General features: G+C 40.7%; 1 protein-coding gene across 2 annotated transcripts in view; it reads left to right on the top strand.

Annotated features, from left to right (window-relative positions):
• Positions 1 to 19,055, top strand: part of LOC143293676 (integrin alpha-8-like) — a 255,395-nt gene that overhangs the window by 234,441 nt on the left and 1,899 nt on the right. For both annotated transcript variants that reach the window (XM_076604833.1, XM_076604832.1), the window contains exons 22-32: positions 374 to 521; positions 1,820 to 1,897; positions 2,278 to 2,357; positions 2,798 to 2,887; positions 3,276 to 3,363; positions 4,331 to 4,492; positions 5,110 to 5,205; positions 8,621 to 8,734; positions 10,550 to 10,666; positions 11,716 to 11,841; positions 12,581 to 19,000. In XM_076604833.1, coding sequence (XP_076460948.1) covers positions 374 to 521; positions 1,820 to 1,897; positions 2,278 to 2,357; positions 2,798 to 2,887; positions 3,276 to 3,363; positions 4,331 to 4,492; positions 5,110 to 5,205; positions 8,621 to 8,734; positions 10,550 to 10,666; positions 11,716 to 11,841; positions 12,581 to 12,676 — 1,195 coding nt within the window. In that variant the 3' untranslated portion in view covers positions 12,677 to 19,000. The remainder of the gene's footprint in view (positions 1 to 373; positions 522 to 1,819; positions 1,898 to 2,277; positions 2,358 to 2,797; positions 2,888 to 3,275; positions 3,364 to 4,330; positions 4,493 to 5,109; positions 5,206 to 8,620; positions 8,735 to 10,549; positions 10,667 to 11,715; positions 11,842 to 12,580; positions 19,001 to 19,055) is intronic.

Here is a 19,055-nt window from a genome sequence, read left to right as displayed (position 1 = left end):
TAAAAAGAACATATTTAACAAATCAATTAACCAAATTTCATTAATATCAATATCTCAAAAAATGTTTTAACGCACACACATGCTCAAATACGTGTACCCCCCACCCACTCCCTACATACATCCATGCATGCACACAGACGCCCATTCAAATTCTCCCACCTCATCCCCCTACCCCAAGTACGCTTGTATAGTCCACACACACACACACACACACACACACACACACACACACACACACACACACACACACACACACACACACACACACACACACACACATGTATATATCTACAGAATCGCCCTCTTGCTGTAAAAACAACAACAACAACAAAACCCACAAACTCCTTTAATTTCTCCTCCTGTCCCCACACAGAATCACAGCGGCCCACATCATCGGCAGCGGCACAGACCTGGAGATCATGGTGATTGTGGAGAACCGCAAGGAAGACGCCTTCAACACCAAGCTCTTTGTCAGTCTGCCCCCGGGAGTCATCTTCCGAAACAGGGCTGCTGTGACTTCTGTGAGTAACAAGGAAACCCAAGTCTTCATTATGCTGTGATACACGGGTGTCGGGTCCAGTGTTGTTGCTTGTCCTTTTGTATTGAAAACATCCACGGCTTCGTAAGAAGTGGATCCATGACTGTGTGTCTGGAGGTGGCTGATGAGGCCAACCCCGAAAGGGCCCCACATGTGGGGCACGTATGGGTAGGCTTCACAGGAGAATTGGGATCGTGGAGGAATTTTTTGTTTAATGTGCCATCACATATACTGGTGATTGTGAACACTTTGTTACGGTATTCATTTTTACATTTGGTCGTTATTATATAGATAGGAGGGGAGGAGGGAGGGTGGGGGTGGGGGGGGGGGGGGGCGATTGAATGGTGTGTTTGGGGAAATCGGGTATTCTTCATTTTCTTCTTTGTTCATGGGCTGCAACTCCCAGGTTCACCTGCACGTACACGAGTGGGCTTTTATGTGTATGACTGTTTTTAATCCTGCCATACAGGCAGCCGTACTCCATTTTCAGGGGTGGAAAGAGGATGGAATCAAATATGAATACTTGAAACGAATAGATCGATTAAATATAAATCAAATATGAATACTTGAAATGAATAGATCAATTAAGTATAAATGGGGTAGGGTCGAACCTTGTGCATGACAAAATTTCCTCATGCCTCGGCAGTAGTCTGTCCTGTGCTGCATATGTGCTACGGTGGTGAGCTTGTTCTGCCAAGCTGGATAGGTCCACGGCATGCATGACACTCCAAACAGCTGATGTGGACGCCTGGGTCTTTGAGGAACACACCATCGTGAGGCCTGTACATGGGTGTTGGGTCCTTGGTCCTTGGTCCTTGAAGCTGTACAGTGTATTACGCCATGGTTTCTCTCATGGACAAAAAGAAAAATGATCCTTGGGTTTTCTCCGTGTCAAATTTGGGCTGTTGCCAATGAATTTTGAACAGCACTTATTGCTGATGTGGTGACTCTTGATTTGTCACACATGCACTGGGCTTTGTGTTAACTGCGATTTTTTTTTTAAAGCGTGTTTTTAATTGTAGGCTACTCGTCGCCCATTGTTCTGATTGAACTGTATTGTAGATGTTTCTTTTGTTAGTTTGTCTTTTTGCTGGTAAGTGATATTAGATGGGCATTGTAAATGTATCTCCAGTTTGTGTGTGTGTGTGTGTGTGTGTGTGTGTGTGTGTGTGTGTGCGTGCGTGCGTGCGTGCGTGTGTGTGTGTGTGTGCGTGCGTGTGTGTGTGTGTGTGTGTGTGTGTGTGTGTGTGTGTGTGTGTGTGTGTGTGTGTGTGACACCAGGTGGTTCACGTGGACTGTAAGACACAGAACAGCACTGTGGTGTGTAAACTGGGCAACCCGCTTCCAGCTGGAGAAAAGGTAAGTAAACAGACATTGGTATTCTCTCTCTTTCTCACTTTCTCTGTCTCTGTCTCTCGCACACACACACACACACACACACACACACACACACACACACACACACACACACACACACACACACACACACACACACACACACACACACACACACTCACTCTCTCTCTCTCTCTCTCTCTCTCTCTTTCACATGCTTGCACATTGCACATTACCAATGACACTGATACACAAAATGTGCATTGTTTCACTCACACATTGATGCTTATTTGATTATGACATGAAAAAGTAAAACAAAAAAGTCAATATCCCCATTTTTAACTGATTTTGAAATACAACGTTTAACCATTTGTATAGTAGTTTTGTGTTTTTATGGTTTTCAGTCCAGTTTTACTCTCCGAGTGTCAGCCCAGGATACCAATGAAACAACAGATGCTTTAAAGTTCTATCTAAAAGTCAACAGGTAAGTTGTATATATATATATTTTTTTTGTGCATGCTTTTTTTCAGAAATTAATGTTTCCTTATTTGATTGATTATCCTTCATTAATCTGACTTGAGGCTGGAAACTTTGGTTGTATTGGCTCATGGCATATAATGAAATTCATTGAGTTTGAAAACTAACTGGCGTGAGATCTCTCTCTCCCTTCTCTCTCTCTGTGCTCTCTCTCTCTCTCCTCCCTCTTTCTCTCTGTCTCACTCCTCCCCTCCTCCCTTTTTTTCTCTTTTTTTCTCTCCAGTGTGTGTCATTTTTTTCTTTACTGTTTTTGGATTCCCCGCCCCCCCCCCCCTCCCCCTTAAAGTAGATGTGATGTAGTTTGAGTGGAGAAGTCCCCACATTTTGACACCACCTTGAAACTGAAACTTTTAACTTTGATTTTTTTTTTTCACATCCGTATTGCAGCTCCAATGATGAACTTCACAAAGACACGGCAAACAATGAGGCGGAGGTGGAGATTCCTGTGACTGCCTCAGCGGACATCACCATTTATGGGTTCGTTGGTTTGCTTTTTGCTTTGGTGTTTTGCTTTCCGTTTCTGGATTTGCATTGATATAACGTAAGCACTGATAACATGTATAAACATGTTTCTTCATGATTTGTTCCATTTTGAGTGAGTCGAAAATGAATTTTCTGTTTTAGCTGAACCAGACAATAAAGTATTCTGAATTGAACTGAATTGAATTTTGTGCTATAGCTTTTCATTTTGACATACGTGGTGCTGATTTGGATTGTAAACATGTGAATCTTCATGTTTTATTCCATTTTGAACTAAGAAAATTAATAAATAGATGTTTAAAAAACCCACCTTTTTTTTACATGAATGTTGTGAACGGAAATGCCGCATACACTTTCACATTGCACGCTGCCATATTCTCTTCAGGCGGTCGGACCCAGAGCAGGTGAACCTGAATACCACTGAAGTCGTCCAGCGCAATGACAACTCTTACAGAGTGGAACACCTGTACCAGGTAAGGTGCTAGACAAGGCAAGGCAAGACGGGACAAGGAAGGATAAGGACAAGAAAAGGAAAGGACAGGACAGGACAGGACAGGACAGAGCAAAGACTTAGACCTTGACCAGACCAGAGAGGAGCAGACAAGATTAGACAAGACTTTGTGGAAACCCTTTTGAAGGGAACATAAGATGTTACTTGGTTAATGTAACTATTTCAAACCATGAAGTCGTGTTAAGTGTTAAGTCTAGTCAAGTAAGGTGTACTTTATTATCTCACATGATAAATTGCATTGTGGTCTCATTTAAAAAAAAAGATAATGAATAAAATAAAACATATCACATTTATCACTGTCAGTTGGAATATAGCATGCAAAAACTGTATATTACCAAAATTACAAGTATATATATATATATATATATATATATATATATATATATATATATATATATATATATGCATATAGATATATTCTTCTTCCTCTTCTTTGTTCATGGGCTGCAACTCCCAAGTTCACTCCTATGTACATGAGTGGGCTTTTACGTGTATGACCGTTTTTACCCCGCCATGTAGGCAGCCATACTCCGTTTTCAGGGGTGTGCATGCTGGGTATGTTCTTGTTTCCATAAGCCACTGAAAGCTGACATGGATTACAGGATCTTTAACATACGTATTCGATCTTCCATTCATTCACATCTCCCACCCCTTCTAACCGATAATACTCAAAATGTATTCATAAATACTTTAAAAAAATGTCTTCAGTCACCGATATGTGACGGGACATAAAGCAAAATTCCTTCCTTCCTTCCTTCTCCACAGCAGCATCCTTGTCTTCCCCCATCAACATCAGTCTTAATCGAAATGTAGAAAACACAACGTCCCAAATTTCTGCTGTACCAAGAACACCACCACCATCACCAAGACAAGGCTTGACCAACAGCACTGGTGGAGGTGAACACTGTGGGTTTTTTTTTTTGCCACAGTTGCGGAACCTGGGCCCCAGTGCCACCAAGTCCATCCAGCTGCAGATCCTGTGGCCCAGCCACGACCACTTCGGCAACCCTGTGCTGCAGATCACTGACAAGCTGCAGCTGAACGGTACCGGCAGCTGCAACATCCTCATCATCACTCCGGAAAATGCTACAGTGAGTGGTGTGACTCTGCTGATTTCCTTTCTGTTCTACACATATTTGCAGGCATGCAGGCATGCACACTCACGACACACTACACAGACACACTACACAGACACACCCACAGACAGACTCTCTCTCTCTCTCACACACACACACACACACACACACACACTCACTCACTCACTCACTCACTCACTCACTCACTCACACACAACACACACACACACTTACTACACCACACCACACCACTCAACACCCCCCCCACACACACACACACCACACCACACCACACCACACCACACCACTCAACACCACACCACTCAACACCATACCTCCCACCCACCCACACACACGCACACGCACACGCACACACGCACACGCGCACACACACACATATTTATGCACGCAATCACGCAAGCACACATGCATGCATCCACTCCTGAACATTTGTCTGACATGCTACGTGTGATTAAACCACAGTTGTTGTTTTTTTCTGTGATACAAAGTATATGTCAGATGATTTTAAAAAAAAGAAACACTACAGGATATAACTATGGTACACAATTATACAGACATATGTTTGAATTCGTTTTAAATCAATGCTGTCGTGTTTTGTTGTGTTAAAACAGAAATACGGCTACGCACGGCCCGGCAACATTCATGTGGTTTTACCCAGTGACCAGGATGAATTTGAAGATGAAGAGCGGGGGGACAGTGTGGTGTTGGTAAGTGCAGCTTCAATGTCCGTTGTGCGTGTGAATGAGTGAGTAGACAGTGTGGTGTTGGTAAGTGCAGCTTCAATGTTCGTTGAGCGTGTGTGAGTGAGTGGACAGTGTGGTGTTGGTAAGTGCAGCTTCAATGTGCGTTGTGTGTATGAATGAGTGGACAGTGTGGTGTTGGTAAGTGCAGCTTCAATGTTCGTTGAGCGTGTGAGTGAGTGGACAGTGTGGTGTTGGTAAGTGCAGCTTCAATGTTCGTTGTGCGTGTGAGTGAGTGAGTAGACAGTGTGGTGTTGGTAAGTGCAGCTTCAATGTTCGTTGTGCGTGTGAATGAGTGAGTGGACAGTGTGGTGTTGGTAAGTGCAGCTTCAATGTTCGTTGTGCGTGTGAGTGAGTGAGTGGACAGTGTGGTGTTGGTAAGTACAGCTTCAATGTGCGTTGTGCGTGTGAATGAGGGAGTGGACAGTGTGGTGGTGGTAAGTGCAGCTTCAATGTGCCTTGTGCGTGTGAATGAGGGAGTGGACAGTGTGGTGGTGGTAAGTGCAGCTTCAATGTTCGCTGTGAGTGTGAATGAGTGGACAGTGTGGTGTTGGTAAGTGCAGATTCAATGTTCGTTGTGCGTGTGAGTGAGTGAGTGAGTAGACAGTGTGGTGTTGGTAAGTGCAGCTTCAATGTTCGTTGTGCGTGTGAATGAGTGAGTGGACAGTGTGGTGTTGGTAAGTGCAGCTTCAATGTTCGTTGTGCGTGTGAATGAGTGAGTAGACAGTGTGGTGTTGGTAAGTGCAGCTTCAATGTTCGTTGTGCGTGTGAATGAGTGAGTAGACAGTGTGGTGTTGGTAAGTGCAGCTTCAATGTTCGTTGTGTGTATGAATGAGGGAGTGGACAGTGTGGTGTTGGTAAGTACAGCTTCAATGTTCGTTGTGTGTATGAATGAGGGAGTGGACAGTGTGGTGTTGGTTGGTAAGTGCAGCTTCAATGTTCGTTGTGTGTGTGAGTGAGTGAGTGGACAGTGTGGTGTTGGTAAGTGCAGATTCAATGTTCGTTGTGCGTGTGAATGAGTGGACAGTGTGGTGTTGGTTGGTAAGTGCAGCTTCAATGTTCGTTGTGCGTGTGAATGAGTGAGTGGACAGTGTGGTGTTGGTAAGTGCAGCTTCAATGTTCGTTGAGCGTGTGAGTGAGTGAACAGTGTGGTGTTGGTAAGTGCAGATTCAATGTGCGTTGAGCGTGTGAGTGAGTAGACAGTGTGGTGTTGGTAAGTGCAGCTTCAATGTGCGTTGAGCGTGTGAGTGAGTAGACAGTGTGGTGTTGGTAAGTGCAGCTTCAATGTTCGTTGTGTGTATGAATGAGTGAGTAGACAGTGTGGTGTTGGTAAGTGCAGCTTCAATGTGCGTTGAGCGTGTGAGTGAGTAGACAGTGTGGTGTTGGTAAGTGCAGCTTCAATGTTCGTTGTGTGTATGAATGAGTGAGTGGACAGTGTGGTGTTGGTAAGTGCAGCTTCAATGTGCGTTGAGCGTGTGAGTGAGTGGACAGTGTGGTTTTTGTAAGTGCAGCTTCAATGTTCGTTGTATGTATGAATGAGGGAGTGGACAGTGTGGTGTTGGTTGGTAAGTGCAGCTTCAATGTTCGTTGTGCGTGTGAGTGAGTGAGTGGACAGTGTGGTGTTGGTTGGTAAGTGCAGCTTCAATGTTCGTTGTGCGTGTGAATGAGGAAGTGGACAGTGTGGTGTTGGTTGGTAAGTGCAGCTTCAATGTTCGTTGTGCGCGTGAATGAGTGAGTGGACAGTGTGGTGTTGGTTGGTAAGTGCAGCTTCATTGTTCGTTGTGCGTGTGAATGAGTGAGTGGACAGTGTGGTGTTGGTTGGTAAGTGCAGCTTCAATGTTCGTTGTGCGTGTGAATGAGTGAGCTAGTGAGTGAGTTCTGTTCCTATTCTCTTTTCTTTTCTTCTGATGTTGCTTGAGGTGGAAAGAATTTTTCACCTGAGAATGCACAAACACTGAAGTGTTGTTAAATGAGAGAGAGAGAAGGGGGGTGGGGGTGGGGTGGAGATGTAGCCTCTGATGTATTGTTTATTTCATTTTGTGTGGATGTATTGTACAAATCTAAGGTATGCTCTTAAGGTCTGGCCAGTGTTTGTTTGATGTGTAGGTCAGCCATTTTTTAATTTTCAAAGTCGATTCGGTCCAGTGTAGATGAATCTATCCGCACATTTCAACACTTCTTTGAAACTGACACTGAACAGATCTCATCATTTACTAATTCGATGCGTGAGACCAGAAAGAAAGGTTCTGGCAGGCACTGGCAAAGACTGCGAGCATTAGAGATGTGAAACGATCTCGGCCTCCTTACCCACTGCACAATCTTACCAGCTCAGTTTCTTTTAACCCCTTGACTGTTACTGCTGATTGTGCTAATCAGTGAGGGCTGCCATCTCACTGTGATGAAAAAAAAAGAGCTTACAGATAAGGATGTTGGTCAGCATTTTTGTACTCACTTGTGTAAACAAAGTGAGTCTGTTTTAACCCGGTGTTCGGTTGTCTGGCTGTGTGTGTGTGTGTGTGTGTGTGTGTGTGTGTGTGTGTGTGTGTGTGTGTGTGTGTCCGTGGTAAACTTTAACATTGACATTTTCTCTGCAAATACTTTGTCAGTTGACACCAAATTTGGCATAAAGATAGGAAAAATTCAGTTCTTTCCAGTCATCTTGTTTAAAACAATATTGCACCTCTGGGATGGGCACAAAAAAATAAAAAAGAAGCCTAATTATATGCAAACTGCATTTACTGTTATATTTATATTTTTTGTATTCTCTGAACTTGGCACTTTGATCTGATATTCTGACCCAACAACAAGAGCAGTCATTATTATCATTTTCTGTTCAAACAGGAACTTGTTTTGCTAAGCATGGAAGTTTTATTTATTTTGCAAACGTTTTGGTGCAGATAGTAAAGAAGGGAAATTACTCTGTAATTAATGCTAGGGGACTTAATTTGCTTTAAACTGATCTTTCTCATCTTAAACATTACATTTTGAAATTATACTCAATACATAAAAAGCTTGGATTTTTTTTAAAGTGCATCACAAGTGAGTCTTGAAGGCCTTGCCTCTCTTGTTTTTCTAATATTTCATACTTCTCCTGGGAATGCATTTGGCTTTTGTTCACGAAAATCGAAAATCAGTTAATCATTACTAAGTATACAAAATGTAGTCACTGCACTTGAAACTCATGACACTGATCTCATTTCATCAAGGTTCAGTGGTTAGGGGGTTAAACGTGTGTGTGGGGGGGGCGGGGGGGGGGGCGGCGGCGGGGATGTCCATATGATCAGTCTGGTGTGGGCTGTGCACAGCTTTTTGGTGGGGTCTTGTAGTCAGGCTGACTGTGAATGTGGGGTGTGCTGAGACAGACGTGTTTTCTGTGTTGCAGGCTTGCAGCAAAAGGCGCTGCACTGTGATTCAGTGCCTTGTGGGCTACCTGGAAGCTAATGGCAACTTCATCATTCTGATCAAATCAAAACTCAATGTCAGGAGTTTTGTTCGAGTAAGTACCAGTTTTAGTTTCAGTTTCACTAGCTCAAGGAGGCGTCACTGCGTTCAGACAAATCCATATACGCTACACCACATCTGTCAAGCAGATGCCTGACCAGCAGCATAACCCAACGCGCTTTGTCAGGCCTTGAGAAAAAAAAGGTGAATAAATAATAGATAAACACATAAAAAAAGAACTACTACTTCTACTACTAATATGTATAAGGCGCAAAAACTTGATGAAGTCAACTATAAGCGTACATAAATAAATAAATAAATAATAATTAAAGTAAGTACCAGTGTAAACACACAATTAATTGAAAAAAAAAGTTCCATTCCTTCATTGCGTTGAGTGTGTACTCACAGTCAACAGAATGAGGGATTCATATTTTGAACCCTGCTTTTAGTTCTGTTTTTGTTTGTTTGATTGTTGTTGTTTTGTGGAAGTGGAGACTAGCTAAATTGGTTTTATTGACTCTCTGCACATGTTTTTGTAATCAGTTTACAACATGCACACCAAATTTGACAGCAGTCCATTCAGAAACCCTTTTTTTTTTTTTTTTTTAATTATTATTTATCTGACTGAATCTTGTTTTAGCCTTCACCATGCTTGGTCTGGAGTAATGTGATTGCTTAGTTTTTCTTGGGATGCAGTCAGGATTTCATTTTTGAATCTCTCGAGTGTCGACACAAATTTAACACACATGCACTCGTCGAGTGCACACACACACACACGCACACGCACACGCACTCACACACGCACACACACATACACACGCACATGCACATGCACATGCTTACATAACATGCAAACACACACACACAGACATAAACGCATGCATGTGAACACGTGCATATACACTTTTTTCTGTTTCTCTCACTTGCTTTCTCTCTTGATCTGTCTCTCTCCCACACATGTGGTGAAATCACTCGTGTAGTATTGACAAGACCATTATCTATTCTTTTGATGCTTTTGTAACTTGTTAATTAGAGATGCCATATTATATTTCATATGCTTTGCATTGATACATGTATATGTATTGTTCTTTGAATGCCTTCAGTGGATGGAATATCAGTGGAGAAAGGTACTATATATTGTATCATGATTGTTGTCCTTTCTTTAGTTTTTGGTTATTTGCTTACAGTTTTCTTTTAATGCTTTTGAAGAAAAAAAAAATCAAGAAAAAATCTATCTGTGATACTGTATTAGATTTTGCATTACATGATCCTGAATATCTTAGAATAAAAAAACAAACAGCAAAATTGTCATATCAGATGTATGTAGGTTGTTTGTAAACTGTAGAAGACTTGCTAGAAATCTTAGATTTTTCAGTTATATATAAAAGAAAAGAATAGTGTCAATGTGTGTGTGTGTGTGTTGGGGAGGATGAGGGGGAGGGGGGGTTGTGTGGGCAAGCGTGTGTGTGTGTTTGTCTGTGTCTGTCTGTGTGTGTGGGGGGAATGGGGGATGGGGGTAGGGGGTGGGCAAGCAGACGCATGTGTGTGTCTGTGTCTGTGTCTGTGTGTGTGGGGGGAATGGGGGATGGGGGGTAGGGGGTGGGCAAGCAGACGCATGTGTGTGTCTGTGTCTGTGTGTGTGTGGGGGGGGGGAATGGGGGATGGGGGGTAGGGGGTGGGCAAGCAGACGCATATGTGAACAGCAAGCTACATAGATCTTGATTTTATTATATTCAGCAGACATGGATAGCATTCTAATTCCCATGTTTTCTGACTCCAGGCATTATTTCCATTTGTAAACGTGTCCCTACCTTCCTCCCTAATAATGTCTCAAGGCATTTGATATGATCACCGTTTATGCTGCTTTCAGCGGAGAGATGATGCCCAGGTATACCATATCCGATCCAGTGCATCAGCACGAATAACATCATTACCATATAAGCTGGCTACAGTCAACGTGACTCGATTTGCTGTGGCCCGCAAGTCGGTAGGTGTACACATGGCAGATTTAGGAACATATTGTGTGTGTGTGTGTGTGTGTGTGTGTGTGTGTGTGTGTGTGTGTGTGAGGGAGAGAGAGAGAGAGAGAGTGTGAAAGAATGAGAGAGAGAGAGAGAGAGGGGTGGGTATGTATGTCTGTCTATATTTGAATGCATGTTTATATGAATGTATGCGCTGAGTTTGTGTTTGTGTGTGTGTAGTTCGCTAGGTACGTTTTAGAGTGTATCTGTAAAACTGATGTAATGTTATGTATATCATGTGTTTTGTAAAGCACCCAGAGATACAGTGCTCTGATAGTATCCATTCTTCTTCTATGGGGGATCTCTCATGTAGAATGACTGCTACATACTGTGCTTCTTGGGGTTTATTTAAAGTGTTTTTATCCCCATCACCAAATGTGATTTTTTTCAACTTTTTTTTTTCATCAAAGCATACAACATAGTTAAACTATAGAGCCATGCTTTATTTTCATCCTATGCAAGAGCATCAAGAGAGATAATTCAACATTCTAAAAGTCTTAGTTGGAGACTTTGTTGGTAAAAGCAGTCTGATATGTTTTTGTTTTTTTTTGTTTGTTTTCCTTTTTTTGTTAATTGTCACTTGTCACTTCTCCCGTTTCCCCCTCCTGTTCCGTTCTGCTTGGTTGGTGGACACACCTTTAGGGAAAATGATCAGATAAAAAGATATTGTTGGCAATTGTGTGTTATCCAGTAGAAGTTAAGGCCCCCTGTGAGGATGCTGTGGCTCTTACAGTATAGATAGTATCCTCACCTTCTGGAAATTCTGTGCTTGAAATTGCTGTGGCTCTTATGGTATAGATAGTATCATCACCTTCTGGAAATTCTGTACTTGAAATTTCCCCCCTTTTTAACAGTTTTATTTTATTGCTGTCTATGTTTCTACTGTATGGAAAATTTGATTGATTTAGAGTCTAAAATCACCAATTCTGTCTGAATGGGACAATAAATGAATTAACCAATCACCAGCCTTATTTCTGTACCTGCTGACAACCCGTCATTGATGGTATGTGTGTAGATCATCACCACAGTGAACACAGACCGTTTAAAGCCAGGCAAAAGAAAAGTGGAGATCTGGATCATTGCCTTAGCGATTACAGCGGGTATTTTGGTCCTGTTGCTGCTTGTCCTCCTCCTGTGGTGGGTAAGTACAAACATCTGTGGAAGGTCTGTCGAAGACGTGTGTGGTTTGCGATTTTTATCTGCTGTTCTGAATGTTAAATTTGAAGTGAACTGTTCTTTGTTTATGAAGCTACACTGTATGACTGGTTGGCTATGGAAGACATGCTGGCAGAGTAAAGATGCTGAACTGTCATTCTTGAGAGAATGCTTTATTCGCTAACAGTCCTTTATATACACCCCACAGCAGATCACATTTTGTTATGACAGTACATCCTTTGATTCATCCCATGCATTTTTAAATTTTTTTATTTGTATCTTAATAGCTTGCTTTCTCTTCCTCTTTTGAATTAGATTCAAGGCTTTCCAAAAATTAAGATAAGCAAAATAGGTATTTCTAAAAGCTGTAGAGTATTGCTTCTGTTATTTATGAATTATTAACACTTGAGTGCCATAGAATGTATCACGAAAGTGCATAGTGATGTCACTAATGATGTCACCAGAAAAGGGAAAATAACTCTGGAAGGCTGAAAATTCACACAATTTATATAGAGTGGCATATATCCAGACCATTTTCGCAGTTTTAGACTTATTGTTTTGGATATTGTTTCATGACTTGAGACACCACTTTCAACTCCCCCCCCCCCCCCCCACCCCCCTCGGTAATGAAGGGATTAAAGTTGTAGAGCATTATTTCTGTAGGATCTGAATTATTCTGTGGATGATACAAGTATCTCCTGACACATGAGCGTGGTGTGTTCCAGTGTGGGTTTTTCAAACGAAGGAAGCTGGAGGACGAAGGCTACATGGTATCTGGAGTGACATCCTCCAACATCATCGACAACAAGATCTACGAGTGATCTAGACAAAGTCAAAGAGTGTGGACAAGTTCTAAGAGTCACAGTTACAAAACCTTTCAATGACAAGATCTATGCAAAACCTGTGAGTGAGAAAAAAAAAATGTATGTTAAGATTAAAATGTGATGCATGATCAGTCTGCAAAGGCAAAACCTGGCTTAAAAGTTTGTGAGTATAAGCGTATTTGTTCAAGATGAAGTTAATGAGGACAAAGACAAATTCTGTCAATGGTTAGAAAAAAAAGGCTGATAGCGAATATGTTGATGATGCATAATTCCTTTTATTATGATGAAAAAAAAAGGTTTACTTGAATGTGAAAGGAGATATAATTACAGAAGTGATAAAGCATGCCAGAAGAAATGCAAATGGTGGCAAGATTCCTTACCAAATCAGTTAAAAGCTGATAACAGCCACTTGTGATAAAACAAGATCTATGCAAGGTATGCAAGTAATATCGTGACTGAAAAATGACATTGGAAACCACTTAACAGCCATGTGTAGTCTCAACAGAGTATTAGAAATGCTTTATCTTGTGATGTTTTTGAAGGAGGCACTTGCTAGTGTACACCCTACAACAGGGACTCGAAGATCTAATGAACATGTGCTGTGCGAGCTGTCGTTACACTATCTGCCAAGACCATAATCGCCACAATTGCCTTTGGGTCAGTTAATTGATTTTTACGGGGGAACACCATGATGGTTGCAGGTTTTGACGTCCATGGTTGTCAGAGAAAACCGAGTGCCAAGTAATGGTAAAACGGTTTGTGTACAGACATGGAGATTGAGGGCAAGATATTTGGTTAAATTCTGCATGTCTGCTGCTCTTAAAGAACCTGCCTCACATTGTAAATAAACAGACCAAATAAATATGAAAAGCACACACTCAGTTAAAAGAAAAGAAAGAAAAGAAAAGAAAACCTACTTAGCATGTACATGAATTTAAAGATTGAGAGAGTGAAAGGAAAACAAGAAAAATGATGAGAAGAAAAATGGAGGCAACGGTGTCTGTCTCTCTCAATGCTGCATTAAAAAGCATACACACTCTCATGTATGCAAGCACGCATGCACACACACACACACACACACACACACACACAAATCAACCCTTATTTCTGTTACGGCAGCTTATGAAAGACTTTTTTTTCCCTGTGCTTGCAATTCATTACATACATTGGATGGACCCAGATCATTCCTTTTTTTTTTTTTTTTTTTTAGAGGCACATGAAATCTTCCCCCGAGTCTTAGCTCTTGTGATAAAACACATCTACTTAAAAAAGGAAAGGTGGTGGGATTTAATTTCTACAGCTGAGAGAAAAGGGGGGCAATCAGGATGTAGGTTTCCTTTTCCAAAGAGTGAAAGGAATGAGATCTATACGCAGCAAGAGAATTCAGATCTAGATTCTCAATGATCAAAGATAGAAGAAAATAGGATATGGATTCTTTTTAGCTAAGGGAGAAGGGAAAGGATGATGGCATGCTTAAAAAAAGAAAGTTTTAACTATATAAAAGTATATAAAGGGGATCAGGCAGGGTTGGGATGGGGTAGGTTGGACAGTTTAAAACAAAAGGGGAATATTCTTTGTAAAGAGACCTAGAATTTTTAAAACAAAAGAGGATAAGAATGGGATTTTGTCAGTTTGAAGATTCCCCTTTCAGCAGAGAGAAATGATGACGATAGGATTCTTAACTAAAGGGAGGAAAGGGGAGTGTAGGACATAGACTTTGACTAAAAGGGAAGTGGTGTGGGACCAAGGACCTCCAACAATTATTCAGGCCATGTTCATGATCTTTTGCTGGACATAGTATACAGTACATAACCATACACACAAAATACCATTTATTTGAATAGTTTGTAACAAGGTGAATTCACACATAAAAATGTTTTCAGGCCGATTTTACTCGCAAAAAGTGAGCGTTCATGTCGGTTTCAGAAAACAAATCTGAAACGTGTGTGTTTGTGTACATATGTGTGTCTAAGTTATGTATGTGCCTGCATGTATGTTATTTAAATTGTACATGGAAACATGATTTTGTATTGTTTCATATTGGTGCTAAAGCTTCTAAGTCAAATGCTTGTCAAATTCAACCACTGTATATTCGTTTGTTTTTTTTTTTTGTTTTTTTTTTAAGTTACGGTATCTGCTGAATATGTGAAATTCATCTGCTGCAGCATAATCTTTTTTGTCATGTGTTTATTGTCAAATGTTGCGTTGATGGCTGTCAGTTCATCATTGCTGATGCTTTTATCATAAGCTGATTGTTGCCCTGGGGTTTGAATATGCTGCAGATGTTTTATGGTGACCGAGTGGAGAAGCTTTAAGAAACGAGGGATGATTATGTTAGTTACCTGGTGTCTTCAGTTTGATGTGAGTGAAATGTACATGTATTATTTCAGATCTAAGTTTTCTTGTTTTTCTGTGTTCAGCAAATTTACTGAAAGGCTTATCTATTGTCAGATCAGTTGCTGTACTCTTTGTGTTATTTTTCTTCTTTAATTTTTTTTTTTAATTTTTTTTTTTTTTTAGTTTTATTATTTGATTTATTGAAGTGCATATAGAACTTGTAGTGTGTGTGTGTGTGTGTGTGTGTGTGTGTGCATGACAAAGAGTATAGATGTACATGAGGATATAATTATCTTGTTTCTGAATGACAATGCATCATAGCAGATTAGAATTCATATAATTTTCTGTGTTTTCACCATCATTTGTTGTGTTTCATGCTATGTAAGTTTTGAGACCAGTTAAATCACTCACGTGAGTCACTACACATAATTGTATGTGATATACGGCACCCTCCTTTTCCACCTTTATTTCTTATTCTCCCAGTGAACTGAACTTCAGCTACGGAGAAAGTGCAGGTTTGTCTGATAGTGTCTTTCTCTCCATTATGTTTTCTTTCATGCGATATGAGTTTGACACCCGTTAAATCACTCATGTGAGTCACTATGTCATAATTGTATGTGATATATGGCACCCTCCTTTTTACACCTCACTTCCCTGTTCTCCCAGTGAATGTAACTTTAGGAAGAGAGATAGTGTAAGTTGTCTGAAGGTGTCTTTCATGTCTGAGAGTGATGTAATTGGAGAATGCATGCATTGTTTCGGTGTAGGGTGGGTTTGCAGGTTGTCAACAATATTATGACACAATTTCATTGTACTTTGCAAGTTGGGTTTTTTTAATTTTTTTTTTTTAGCAACTTCTTGACCAGATAACATGGTGCTTTTTACATTTTTTTAACATCCAGACAGGATTACATGGTGATTTGCTAGTTTTGGAGAACTTCGACTTATAACATGATGGTTTGCAAATTTGTTGTTGACAATTTCACAACCCAATTACTTGGTGATTTGCAAGTTTTTAACTTTGTGGCCCAGTTTCATGGTGATCACCTTTCATGTCTTTAAAAACATCAAATTGCTCAAACTGAAACAATTGCCTCTCTGTTGTAGCTCAACTGAAAATTAAGAAACTTTTCTTCGTGTTTGTCAAAGTTTGAAATTTTTGTGGTTATTGGCAGGACAGGATATTTCTGGTGTTACTTTTCAGTATTATGTGACCAGCTTACATGCCTTGTCGTTATAATCCATCAGAAAACCATGCATACCTTAGTTGAATGGGTATTCTTTTCATTTCTGTGCTTTCATTTTAAGGCATTGATCTTTGTGCCACTGCTCATGTATTTCCATAATGGGAATCCAGTCTTAGATGATAAAGCTTTAAAAAAAAGAGCATATATATATATATATATGTGTGTGTGTTACTTTTCGTCATGTGTGAACAATTATGAAAAGGGACACTATTCTTGATTGCCTGGCTCTAACCGGTCACAAATTTCTCATGGACATTAACCTTGTCTGAGGAATTCATTGTTGCGCGGTTAACCATTCCTGCTGAAGAAATGGAAGTGCTGGGCAGCATTAATTGGCTGGAGCAGGGTGATTGGCCCCTGTGTGATGGGCGCAACAGCGGTTAAAGCATTGGACTTTGAATCTGAGGTGCTGGGTTCAAATTCTGGTCATGGTGCCTAGTGGGTTAAATGTCAGGAGGAGATTTTTCTCATGTTCCAGGTCAACAGATGTGCAGACCTGCTACTAATGCCCGAACCCTATTGTGTGTATGTACATGTGTAAGATCAAACACACACTGAAGATCCTGTAATCCATGTCACTGTTTGGTGGGTTACGGAAATGAACTTACCCATAGCATGCTCACCCTGGAAAACTGAGTATGGTTGTCTACATGGTGTGGTAAGAATGGTCATAAACATAAAAAGTCCGCTCTCATGCTTGAGAGAACATGGGAGTTGTAGCTCATGAATGTTGGATATCCCAGAACATCCATCACTTGCCTTTTGGGAGCAAGACTAGGAAAGCAATCTCTGCATGTTTTGTCACATTCTGATGTAGGGAGGAGTTCCCATGACACTGAAAGGATGGAGTCTAGTATCATTGTCTTTGAACATTGTCCTTGGACCAACACTGGAGATCTGTCGGGACAAGGAATCGTTGGCAGAATGCCTCTATCATCTTCTCAGTCTCAGTACCCGCCTTTCTGTTCAACATATTTTCCGGTCCATACTGTGGGTGGCATGCTGTTTCAGTCTTAAATGTACTCTTTGAATGGACTTTGGTGGAAAAATTCTATTGCTACATGATACACATCCATGACAGGTTATGTAAAGCATTGTACATGACATATTTGCAAAGATGTGCAGTTATGATTTTCTTCTTCAGACATGTGAAAAGAAAAAAAGTCACCACAGGTGAAATGGAAGTGGCAGTTTTGATGCCCTGTAGGAATTTATGTGTTTGTGCACATTTTTTCAGTGAGCATGTACATGCTAAATCGTGTAATACTGCAAGTGACTGCTGTGATTGAACAAAGCAGAGACAATCTGGTGTATACAGATGTTAGTGGAATGAGAGAGGAGTTAGGCACAGTCATGGGCTAAAAGTTTAGATCTGCTTCGCATGTTTGTATGTGTGAGTTTGTGTGTGCGTGTATGTGTGTGAACATGTTCTTGTTAGCCACTGGCAAACTATCAGGCTCCAGGTATCAGATTTGTTGTGGTTGACATGAATGTTTCTCTGTTTTGAATTCAACTTGCTTTTACTGTATTTTTACCTGTGATCATCATGTGAGCTGGAGAAAGAATGGTATGTTTTTTTTGTTTTTTTTGTTGTTTTTTTCCAATACTTATTCACACACATGCACATACACATGGCCACAACCTTACACACAAGTTACACAAATTGGTGTTATGAACGCATCACTAGGTATATATATATATATATATATATATATACACACACACACACACACACACACACACATATATACAATTGCAAACAAATGTTTCTTTCTTGTGAAACATGCATGGATTTCTGTTCCAATATTCTTCATAATTATTTTACACACCACCTCAAGATTGTAACTAAAAACAATGTGTGAGCGAGCTGGTAAGAACTCCCTGATGAGTTTGTATCCTATTTGGTTTGTCCGTCCAAGATGACCGATTACATGTATATGACTCTTGGATCTATTTCAGATTTCTACTAATTTATGAATGTGAATAGAATCATTTCACTGAGCTTTTGTTTAAAAAAAAGACATTTATTTTGTTTGTATTTCCTTGTAGTTGTTTTCAATTGTTTTGTTCACTTTGTTGTGGGGAATACGGTTTTCATGTGTTTTTCCAGCCTGTTGGTTTGTATTTTAAAAATATTTTATTTGTATGCACGTACTGTAAATTCTAACACCTTTTTTTTTTCAGGCATAAAAATGACTGAAGACCAAAAAAGGGGAAGAATTAATGGTTCACTCATGATTTCTGCCTATTTAAAAACAAGAATGAAACTGCACACACACAGCATGTATACACACATAATCATTTTTGTTAGTACTTGAGGAACATCAGGGTTTTGTGCTGCAGGACGCTGCAGGCTTGTTCGGCAGTGTCTTCCTGTGGTCAGTTTTCATGCAGTGACTGACTGTATTCCCCCATGTTGATGTCCAGTTTACATACAGTGACTAGGTCTGTATCCCCCCCCCCTCCCCCACCATATGTTGATGTCCAGTTTGCATACAGTGACTAGGTCTGTATTGCCCCATGTTGATGTCCAGTTTGCATACGGTGACTAGGTCTGTATCCGCCCATGTTGACGTCCAGTTTGCATACAGTGACCAGGTCTGTATTCCGCCATGTTGATGTCCAGTTTGCATACAGTGAGTAGGTCTCTGTTCCCCTATGTTGATGTCCAGTTTACATACAGTGACTAGATCTGTATCCCCCCCATGTTGATGTGCAGTTTACATACAGTGACTAGGTCTGTATCCCTGATCAGTACAACAGTGACTATGTTGATGTGCAGTTTACATACA

Source organism: Babylonia areolata, chromosome 19 (genome assembly GCF_041734735.1).
Source record: "Babylonia areolata isolate BAREFJ2019XMU chromosome 19, ASM4173473v1, whole genome shotgun sequence".
In the NCBI taxonomy this organism is placed as follows: Eukaryota; Metazoa; Mollusca; class Gastropoda; order Neogastropoda; family Buccinidae; genus Babylonia; species Babylonia areolata.
Note: the sequence above shows the minus strand (reverse complement) of the source record. Positions and strands in the feature narration are given on the sequence as shown.